Source organism: Echinops telfairi, unplaced genomic scaffold (assembly GCF_000313985.2).
Source record: "Echinops telfairi isolate 266 unplaced genomic scaffold, ASM31398v2 ScPeMD7_7469;HRSCAF=8507_0, whole genome shotgun sequence".
Classification (NCBI taxonomy): Eukaryota; Metazoa; Chordata; class Mammalia; order Afrosoricida; family Tenrecidae; genus Echinops; species Echinops telfairi.
Window position 1 is genome coordinate 9,449,405 of NW_022111372.1, and position 12,272 is coordinate 9,461,676.

The 12,272-nt window shown below is 33.8% G+C and overlaps 1 protein-coding gene across 2 annotated transcripts in view; it reads left to right on the forward strand.

The window, feature by feature from the left end:
• The window catches only part of NCAM2 (neural cell adhesion molecule 2), a 590,430-nt gene that overhangs the window by 281,894 nt on the left and 296,264 nt on the right, over positions 1–12,272 (forward strand). For both annotated transcript variants that reach the window (XM_004711304.2, XM_045284840.1), the window contains exon 2: positions 10,632–10,706. In XM_004711304.2, coding sequence (XP_004711361.1) covers positions 10,632–10,706 — 75 coding nt within the window. The remainder of the gene's footprint in view (positions 1–10,631; positions 10,707–12,272) is intronic.

Here is a 12,272-nt window from a genome sequence, read left to right on the forward strand (position 1 = left end):
TATATATATACTTATTTCACTTAATCTATATATATAATTATATATATAATTATTTCACTTTTTTCCAGGAAATCAAATGACTGAATGTATATAAACATACACACACACACACACACACACACACACATATAAACATGTAGTCATTTGATTTCCTGGAGAAAAAAAGAACATAGTTGTTGGAATATTGCTCAATAAATTTCCCCAATATTTCTAAATCCTGTTGAAATTGTTATAGATCTCGTTACCCATTTCAAAATCTAGGAACACATTTTGACCATTGCAGCATATTGAGATGAAAAAGCTATAATGTAAAAATAGTCAAATAATTAAGTAAATATATACATTTTACCTGGGTGGAGATAACAATTGAGATATGATTTCATTAAAAATAATAAAACCATACCAGTTTCATATAATCCATCATTTTGTACCGAACATTTAGGGTATAGGGTGGTGGTGTGTGGGCATGCAGAGTGTTTGCTTGAAATATGTTATAAGTCACTGTAGTACTGATACCAAAGAGCTCAAACAGAAAATATTTTGAAAATTATGTTGGCAGCAACAACCACGCTTGATCTAATTGAACTCTGGATTTATTTTAAATTTTCATTTATTTATTTTTAAACTCTGGATTTTTATATCTGTAAGAGCTCCTAATAAAATGATTTTTAAAATGTCCATGTACTGAAGTAAGATCAGTTTCTTAAGATAATTCTACCTATCTCATGGGATTCAATGTGAAACCACTTCTGTTTTGTGTCAGCCAGGTGTCTGACTAATGAAGCAGGTTTTAAATCTCTACAGGTGATAAACTGGTCTTTTAAAATGGCTGTTAAATCTATCAAATTATAAAGGGTATTGGTCCCTGGATAGAACTTAGAAATGTCAATGACTTCATTGTATTTATATTCCTGTCAATTAAGAAATCTCTTTTTAATACTGCTATTTGATCTCCATGCTTATGAAATTATACATATTAATTCCTGATTTGTGTGATGGTATTTGTCTGTGTTATAATACTGCCTATGTTACATTTTTAGAAATTATTTTCTAAAACTATTTTAATTTACAAAAAATTACAGCTCCAAATTTTGCCCTACATTAGCTCTTTTACTAAAATTTGTTCTCAAGTTGGAGATCTTTGTGTGTCAGGAGTAGAAAATATTATCACCTTTCAGTTTTTCTTTGTATGCTATGCTTTAATTGATAATAAATGTAATGCTTATTTTAATATTTTTGTTGCATACATTTCTTCCTTTTTTTGCCATCAGCCAATCCATCAGTCACACAATCCTTAAAATGTCCTTTTAATTTAATTTAATCTTATCCTTTAACTAATTTTTAATAAATGCCAATTTTGTTTCTCTTTATAAAGAATAAATTGATAAGCATTTAAATCCAGCTATTTTACCATTGCTTTAACATCTTTTGAATTATTTTCTTAATATGTTCTTTAATGATATTTTACCAAAAGACATTCCTAGATTGAACACGGGTTAAATGGTCTATTATTGTAAGATGAAAAGTCATAAGGCCTTGCAATTCACAACTGAAAGAACTAAGTCTTTAAATCTCAGTAGAGTCTTTCTGATTTACACATGTGGGTTTTCCAGTGGTCATAATCTACCTGACAACGATTAAAAACAACATCTTAGCAGAATCATAGATGAGCTCAAACTCTTCTATTTGATCTACAAATTACACCTAACTAGACCTAGAGCATTTTTGTCTGTCCTGACCTAGAATTTTTTTTTATTACAATTCTTATAATAATACAAAGGGATACTCACCAATTTGTTTTGGTATTTATCTTCTTACAAATTGTAAATCTTTGAAGTTAGGTACTAAGGCTTCTTAATTGATACATATTTTGTTATACTTGGTTGATTAGTGAAATAAATCCAGGGACTCATATTTATAAGATATCAGTTTATATCAAAGAGTAATGGTACATTAAGAAAACACCCCAGCCCAGTCCAGATCAAGTCCATAAGTCTGACAATAACCCCCAAGTCTGATACTAGTCCATAAATGTTTCTTCAGACTGATGCAGCATATGCAATGATGCAAAAGGCAGGAAGATCACAGACCAGTGAGTGCAAAATCGTGTCGATCCAATTGCAGTGGAAGCATCTCCAGGGCTCTGGCAGGGCTCAGTGTTGCTCCATGTGGCTTGTCAACAAGAAGGTGAATTAGAGAGAGAAAGGACATTTTCAGAATCCTCATGAGAAGTCCACACCCACAAGGAGGCATCATTAGTCTGTGACCTGATTGAGAGGCTAGACTCCATCCCTCAATTTATATATCAAGTTCACATCAAATTATGTAACTACCTTACGTATGAAAGCATCAAGTGGATTGTTTTAAAAAATGATAATAAAAAACTCAAACCTACTCCCATGGACTTGATACCTACTCATAACAACTATATAGGGCAAGGTACAATTGTCCCTTTGACTTTCTGAGACTAAATCTTTACAGGAGTAAAAAGCCATTTTCCGCAGTGCCAGCGGGTAGTTTCAAACTGATGACATTTGGGTTAGTAACCTAACTCATAACTATTCCAAAACAAGAAACTATTGACATCAAGTCAAGGCTGACCCATAGCAACCCTGGTCCACTGTGGGTTTCTGCAGAGGTAGCTCTTTACAGGACTAGCAAGCCCAGTCTTTCTCCCACAAAGGTACTAGGGGTTTTCAAGTGCAGATCACATTCACTACACCAGGACTCCCTAGTCAGTAAGTTTCTTAAACTTGGTAAACAGATTTAATTTATGCAACTCTACTTTTAATATGTATATTACATGTTTTTTTCTTTTAAAATAATTTTTAGGAGACAGATATTACCTGTGCTTCACTTTTGAGTCTGAGTTTAAAACTTTTTCTGAACTTATATAAGTGTGTCTTGTGAAGATGCCTACATTTATGACTTTCCAACTGTTGTAGGATATGAAATAGATGCCAAACTCAAATATAGTTTAATGAAAACATTTATTAAGTCTTAAAAGGAACAGAAACGACTTTAAAACACAGACATATCCCCCAGATGGCATGAGGCCATTGCGCCAGTCAAGCATTCACCGTCAGGATGCTAGTGAGGGCAAGGGAGAAAGGAAGGAAGCTGTCACAGGTTCATGGTTGGTGGCAGATCAGTGCATCGCAGTTGCAGGTTACCAGATTGGGAGCAGGACCATGATATGGACACATGCATTATGTTACATAGAAAAGCTTACAAGATCGGTTCAACCCCCCTACTCTATCTCCAGTATGGTCATCTCAATCAAGAACATATGGAGGCAAGTCCTTCAGAGAGACTGCCCTTCCTAGGTTGGCTGGATTAGGGTGAGGGTAATCTACTTTCCAGCTCACTCTGCCTAAAGGCAATAGTATCTATTTGTTTGGATAATGAGCAAAAGGAAAATTCAATGGAAGCTTTATCTATGTGGGGCCGCTATAGATAATAGCGTTTTCACTGTTGCCCATGGCCTTCTGCAAACGGGTTGATCAGAACTGAAGGTCTCATACGCAACCTATCTCGAATTTTTAAAAATAGGATTGATTGATTGATTTAAAAGAAAGATGGTTATTTATCGTAATCATTGATGTTCTCTATATTTAATTAATGTATGTAACTTTATACCCTTTAAAATAATTCCTGTGTAACTTTATACCTATCAATGTTTTTCCAAAGGTATTATATTGTTTGTAAATACATAAACATTCTAAAATACCAACATATGACTTATGAAAGCCACTTTTGTAAAGCCCAATTCTAAATACAAATTTCCATGAGAAACTGTCAATATTAATATTTCTAAGTAAAAGAAAAGCCAAGGCAACATCCAGTTTCATTTCCTTGAGGCTAAGTCAAAAGCTTAAAATGAAGAATAAAATAACTGGACAGCTAGCAAATGCGTCATACTTTTTCTGTCCTTTCCAAACTCACCACTTTGTCATTAGAAAACTTTCCCCACCTGACATTTAAATGCAAAATGAGAGATATTTGTTGCAACAGACCTAGCCTGATCACAGGAAACCTTGAATGTTAAATTACGGTAGCAGTGGCGAGGCATGACATTATATGAGCACTCCAAGCTTTTCAAAATATGCACATGTTTCAATATGTCTATTGACATCAATTTGAGTTAGTCTGGCATTTTGTAAAAGCATTAAAATAAAGAATTATGTGTTCCGTACATATTTTGAACTTTTTATAATTTATAAATTTTCTTTGATAGCAAAATATGTTTTTAATGAGTGAATAGACATTATTTACTATACCAATCAGCCAAACTGTTTTAAAAAGTCCCCAAATATATTTGGTTGTTAATGTTCTTAAAATTTTCTAGTTTTTTAACATAAACTTTTCTTTTAAAAGGCAGTTTATCTCAAAGGTCAGAGATGAGGATTGTTTAAGTAATAATCTATACACTCGTGCTCAAGTAGTTTGATAACACAAATTCAATTTAAGTAATAGAGCCATGCTAAAAGTATATTCTAGTAAGTCTTTCATTTTCTGAACCATGTACCCAATAACCTTTTGCTTCATTCTGCTATCTCTATTATCAGGTTAAAAAAAAAGAAATAGAATTGTAAAGTTAATGTGGAACTTTATTCATTAGAATTTGTATTTGTATTTATAAGGGTGATAATTGAATATAATGATCAGTAACATAAGCTGCATTTAAGACAGACCCACTAGTGCAAATGTCTAAACACTTGGCAAAGTTAATGAAAGGCTTGAAGTTAGATCTGATCCAGAGTTTCCTTGGAAGGAAGACCTGATGGCTTTTTTATTTGTTAACATTATAAAGTGAGCAAGCCTATTTTTGTGACATTATGCTTACTCTGATTTTACTTTGAAAATAGTATGTAAACACATGTAGATGGGGTCAGAGAAAACATTTGTTGCAAATGCACAGGTGGGAAGTGCTTAAATAGGAAATAATTAGTAATCCCGGTGTCTCTAAATGCAGAAGAATTGAAGTTATTGAAAATAAAGTTCATATGTATGTTTTCTTGTAATTTGAGTCTTATGTGAATCTAGTTTGAAGAAATTTGAGTTGGAGGTAATTAAGCATAATTTTAATGAGCCTTGGTTGCATAGTGCTTATGTATTATAATGCTAACCACATAATCAGTAGTTCAAAACCATCCTCTACACCTCAGGAGAACAATAAGACTTTCTACTCACTTAGAGTTACAATCTTAAAATCCTCAAAAGCAGTTATATCCTGTCATACAGAGTCTCTATGTGTTGCAAATGACTCAATGGCAATGACAAAGATAATTTTAAGAATCAAGATTTTAGGGATCTTAAAATAACTTTAGAGTCAAGAGATGTGAAAGAGAAAAGACAAAAGCCTCACGTTGCAATATTTAAGAGTCTGTGTTCAAATTACTGAGTGATGCAGGAAGCATCAAAAGAAGATGGAAAGAATACAGGGTCACTATGTAAGAAGAGACAGTTATCATTCAGCTGTTTCAAGTGGTAGCGTATGATCCAGGATCAAAGGTTATGAAAAAATTCAAGCTACACTGAAGGACTTGCCATAAAACAAGACTTTAGGAATTGATAGAATTGAAATGGTTCAACCGCTGATGAAGCATTGAAAGACAAGGACTTGGAAGACTGCTGCCTGGGCAAACAACTGAAATACACCCATATTCTCAATTTCAAAGAAAGGTGACCTAAAGAATTTGGAAATTATAGAAAATCAGCATTAATAGCCCATGCAAGTAAAATTTTGTGGAATGTTCTTCAGAATCAATTGCACGAATACATTGACAAGGAACTGTTGGAAATTCAGAAGAGGATGTGAATCAAGGGATATCATTGCTGATTTCAGAGAGATGTCAGCACAAATCCGAGACTGACAGAAAGATATTTACATTCCACTATGTTGATCATAACAAACTATGGGTAACATTGGGAAGAATGGAAATTCCAGAACATTTCATTATGCTCATTGGAACCTGTACATGAATCAAGAGGCAATATTTCAAATAAAACAAGAGGATATGCCATTATTTAAAATCAGGAAAGGTGTGACTCAGACTTGTAGCCTCTGAGCAAAAATTTTACTTGGATGACAAAAGTGGACCTATCATTGTGTATAAGGGGGAGTGCAGAGTAGAGACCCAAAGCCCATCTCCAGGCAATTGGACATCCCCTTACAGAAGGATTGTGGGGAGGAGACAAGCCAGTCAGGGTGCAGTGTAGCAACGATGAAACATACAACTCTTCTCTAGTTCTTAAATGCTTCCTCCCCCTCCACTGTCATGATCCCAATTCTACCTTACAAATCTGGCTAGACCAGAGGATGTACACTGGTACAGATAGGAACTGGAAACACAGGGAATCCAGGGCAGATGAACCCCTCAGGACCAGTGGTGAGAGTGGCAATACTGGGAGGGTGGAGGGAAGATGGGGTGGAAAGGGGGAACTGATTACAAGGATCTGCATATAACCTTCTCCCTGGGGGACGGACAACAGAAAATTGGGTGAAGGAAGACGTCAGACAGTGTAAGATATGACAAAATAATAATTTATAAGTTACCAAGGGTTCATGAGGGAGGAGGGATTGCGGAGGGAGGGTGGGAAATAAGGAGTTGATGCCAGGGGCTTAAGTGGTGAGCAAATATTTTGAGAATGATGAGGGCAATGAATGTGCAAATGTGCTTTACACAATTGATGTATGTATGGATTTTGATAAGAGTTTTGTGAGCCCCTAATAAAATGATTTTTTTTAAATGCACCTAACTCAACCGTGGTATTTTCAATTACCACAACTGCAAACGGAAGTCGGGTTTTGAATAAGGAATCCTGCAGAAGTATCAATACATTTGAATTGTTGTGGTGCTGCCAAAGAATACTGAAAGTAGCACTGAGTGCCAAAAGGACAAACAAATATATTTTTGAACTAGTACAACTAGAATGCTTCTTAGAAACAAGGATGACAAGATTCCCTCTCATGTTCTTTGAGAGTGTTATTAGGAAAGACCTATCTTTGGAAAAGGACATCATGCTTGGAAAGGAAGATCTTAAACAAGATGGATTGACAAAGTGATTGAAGCAATAAGTTCAGCCACAACAATAATTGTGAGGATGGTGCAGTGTGGAAGTGTTTTTTGTTTGTTTGTTTGTTTGTGCTGTAAATAGTGATTCCACAAGGTTGAGTCGATGAGGCAAATAACTACAGTAACAAGGCAGGGTTGAAATCCAAAGCAAAAGGGATGGGACAGGATGGGGAGGAAAGAAAAGAGACTGTAGAATAAAACTATTTCTGCTTTCTTTCAAGCTTGCAATCACTTTCCTGCTTTTTTCATATCTAAGAAACGTTCAAACATTATTCCATTAAAAAAGAAAAAAAATCAACAGCTCTACACCCATAGCCAAAATTTTCTTACGGAATAACTGCTGTATTTTTTAAGACTCAAGTTTATAAAATAAGGCTCAAATATCTAGTGTTCTAATCCCTAAACTTTGTAGCCAGCCTTCTATGTACCTGGTTTCATCTAAATTATGTTTTTAAAAGGACTTTACTTACTTCTTTTAAAATGTAAAATTAACATGTGATTTTATTTTCCATTGGAATTGGCAATTTTTATTGTTTGTAGCTTGGTCCCAGTCCTGTGGATTTTGCAGATAACTTCCTATTTATTTTTACTTCCTGTGCTTTCCTTTATCTGTTTTTATCTGAAAGGCTAAATTTACTTCAACACTTGCTCATGCCTTACAATGTGTTTAGCATTCTCTGGGATTTGAGAAGTAAAAAAACAACACAGGACTGAGAGGAAGGAAGAAAGTCATATAGACAGAGTCCTCTGGAGATTTTCCCGTGAGATAGGAAGACATCTGGGAAAAATAATGAAATTTGGGGAGTATAAAGATACATATATTAAATGATTAAAAAACTCATTTGAAAAGTATTTCTTAATAATGTATGTTGTTCCTTTTTACATTTTTGAGTCAACTTTTTGATTGCTTTGTAAACATTTTCAACATGATTAATTTATACACTTCATTTAAAATTTCCATTATTTCATGTGGGCTTTGTTGCTTCTCAGTTAGATGGTTGCTTGTTTGTCTTCAAGCCTTTAAGACCCCAGATGCTATATCTTTTGATAGCCGGGCGCCATCAGCTTTCTTCACACATTTGCTTATGCACCCACTTTGTCTTCAGCTATCGTGTTGGGAAGGTGAGCATCATGGAATATCAGTTTAATAGAACAAAGTGTCCTTGCATTGAGGAAGTACTTAAGAAGAGGCCCAATGTTCATCTGCCACCTTAATACTAAACCTATAAATATATGTACATAAATCTATTTCTCCATTATCATATATAAATATATTTACATACGTACATGGCTGTATTTAGACCTCTATAAATGCCCTTTGCCTCCTAGATCTTTCCTCTATTTCTTTTTACTTTCCTCTTGTCCCACTTTCATGCTCACCTTCGTTTGGGTTTCAGTAATTCCTCTCCATTACATTGCCTTTGATCAAGTCCTACCAGGCCTCATACACCCTCCTTGTTATCGATTTTGGATCACTTGTTGTTCTCTTGTCTCTGGGTTTGTTGACACCACTTCCTTTCCCCACCTCCCCTTCTTCCATGTCCCCCGCAACCATTGGTCCCATTGTTTTCCCCTCTAGATTGTTTATACCATCTATCTTATCTAAATAGACCTGCAGAGATAATAATGAGGGCAACTGGACTTCCCCTTATAGAAGGGTCCCGGGAAGGAGACGAGCCAGTCAGGGTGCAGTATAGCAATGATGAAACATACAATTTTCCTCTAGTTCTTTAATGCTTCCTCCCCACACTATTATGAGCCAATTCTAACTTACAAATCCGGCTAGACCAGAGGATGTACACTGGTACAGATAGGAACTGGAAATACAGGGAATCCAGGACAGATAAGCCCCTCAGGACCAATGAGAGTAGCGAAACCAGGAGGATCAGGGTAAGGTGGGGTAGAAAGGGAGAACAGATCACAAGAATCTACATATTACCCCCTCCCTGGGAGACGGGCAACAGAAAAGTGGGTGAAGGGCGACAGTGTTCGACCTGACAAAATAATAATAATTTATAAATTATGAAGGGTTCGTAAAGGAAGAGCGTGGTGGGGTGGGAGGGAAAACAATGAGGAGCTGATCCATGGGCTCAAGTAGAAAGAAAATGTTTTGAGAATATGATGGCCACAAATGTACAAATGTGCTTGACACAGTGGATGTATGTATGGATTGTGATGAGTTTTACAGCCCCCAATAAAATGATTTTTAAAAGATTAAAATAAAAATTCCATTATTTTAAATTCCATGAGTTCATTTCACCTTGATTCATATTTTCTTTGACTCTTATTCAACATAATTGATTTTGTATATTAAAATGGCAGGTGTGAATTTAGGTTAAAAAATACTTTGTCTTTTAAAATGTGGGCAGCCTGTTCTGATGATGAAGTTCTTAAGAGAATTTGTGCCTATTTCTGTAACTTAGCTGAGGACCCTCTTTTTATTTTATCTTCTTATTCTGGGCATCTTCAAACCTAGGAGAGACAGAAACTGTGGTTCATATATGTATCTAAGGGGAAACAGGGTTTCTATATCAAGATAAAAAGAGACAAATTTTCTTTTCATATTCCTTTGGCAGATAGTTGATCATTCCGTATCCTTCTTGCACTAAAAGGTATTCTTGCTCCAGAAACAATTTTATCTATTGTTCTGAAGAAAGTTTTTCTACTAGATAAATTCAATTCTCATTTTGTGTTGTCCACACATATCTAGGTAATCTTTTTGCTCACTCTTGTCAGTCAAGTTCATATTTTTTTGTTGTTGTCTACATACAGTTTACATTTTTTTTCTTTTTTTAACCCTTGAAATCTTTACTGAAGGCTTATATATTTACTTGTGTCTGGGAATGAGGGATACTAAGCAAAGGATTCAGGAAATCATCAACCTATCCTGCCCATCTTATTATTATAACTATTCATTGTAATTTTTTATTAAAGCATAATTTATTTATGTTTTATATTTTCATATATGCAACCATTTCATTTCAATTTTATTTTACAGCAGAGTTGCTTAATATGTTGAGTGCCTCATTATAGGTTATCATATCCTTCCCTTGAAATATAGTGCAAATGAATGCTCATTCACTCTTTCTCTACTTTGTTGCTTCTCTTTACTGCTTGCCTGCCTCCTTTCTTGAAGTATTTCAATAAATTGTCAGAAAATAGTTGTTACATGCTTATTATTACAATGATATGTAGGTTTTAATCTTTCAAACAAATTTTCAGCTGATGGGTAAAATTTTCTTTGACTACTGCCAGTGGAACACATGAAAACCTTTATATCTTTTTTCATTTGCATGACTAGCAGGATAGACATTTTAGCTTGAATAAGTGATAGATTTGGTCTGATTGGGAAATTTATAATAATTTAACAGATATAATATGGTTAGATAGTATTGTACTATTCCCTGTACAAAAATGTTCTGCTTTATTTATAAGCAACTAAAAACACAAAGGAAAAAACAATTGTGGTTTAGACAATGTTGCTTAAACAATAGCGCACTCTTGGAATTCATATTTGAACTACAATTAACTGCTACTTGCTTTTTTTTCTAGCTCTTCTTCAAGTGACAATTTCACTTAGCAAGGTAGAGCTTAGTGTGGGTGAATCCAAATTCTTCACGTGTTCAGGTAAGTATTGCATTATATTATTCTTCATGCATGAAAGCCTTTATATTTAGATATTTTTAAAATAAGTGCTTGTTCAATGACAAAATTGTTTGTGATCCTATTTAGAAATTATTTACATTATTGATAATATTAAATCATTTCAAAACTTTGGTTTAAAATTATCACTAATGACATAAAATATTCAAATATATCTTGAGAATGACTAATTATTTATATTACTAAAATTAATATAAACAGAAAGATAGTCATAATAGTATAAGTCATAACTAGACTAATAGGTAAAATATAATATATGCTGTAAAACAAATAACTATTATTGTATAGATTATATAGTTCTTATTAAATGTCAGAGCTGATGGTTATGTTCATATTTTTGTATATTCACAAATTGAAAATCAAAAAGTAGGAGGGAGATTGGTTCAATGAACTTTATTATGTCACGGCAGTTTTGTCCAAAGACTACGGATCACTTGTCCACTTTTCTAATTGTCCTTATCCACATTTTATCTACACAGAGACATACACTTCAATTTCATCACATAATCATAGAATAATAAAATATTTTTAAATTGAATTTTTTATTTAGACTTATTTGTATTTACTTACATATTATTAAGATAACAAGAGTCTTAATGGCACGTAGAAATAAGTGTTGGACTGCTATCTGCAAGATCGGTTAGTTCAAATCCACCACTCAACCTACAAAAAATGGAGCTATCTGCTCCCATAGAGATTTACAGTCTCCAAAGCTCTATAAAGCGTTGCTATGAGGCAGAGTTGAATTGATGGCTGTACGAGTAGCATAAATCACATAACATAAAACTCTGCATGATACATAGATCACATGAAGACATAAATTAAAAATAGAGGGGCATAAATATATATCATCAAACTTGTTTTGAATTGGTCTAATTTATAATAAATCTTATAGTAAAATAACACCTAACAATACAGATATGTGGAACCCCTGTGGATCAGAATGTTGGCAAGTACTTTCTCTTACAAATATCAAATTGTCATTCTAGCATTTCCAGACATATAGTACATCTTAATATTAAACTACAATGTAGCCGTAGACTCAGAGAGATAAGTAAAAGTGTGTTATATTTAGCAAATATATTTTATAGCTAATCTTCATGAAATAAATTGTTTAACCATATTTAATAATCTGTTCAATAATCTAAGTTTAACCAAAGAGAATATGAAAAATATTGTTGAAAGTTATCATTTGAGTTACAGGAGAAAGTTTACAGTTGTTTAATGAAAATCCAGATTCAGCAATATGGATTAAAGAACTTGCCATTATAATTTAATTATACAGTAAATAAGAATGAAAATGTCAAAAATATCAAACGCCCTATGTAAGTTACTGATTAAATGCGACCCTGCATTGCTTCAGTGTAAAATTATGCACCTGTGATTTTAAAAAGTCTTATACGGAGAGGAAAGTAAACACAAAAATTTTCTCTTACCCCTTCAGAGAATAAGATGCTGTCTTTTAAACACTATGATGTAATGGTTCGTTTAAGAAAAGTGGTGATACATAACAAACATATTTTTTTTTTT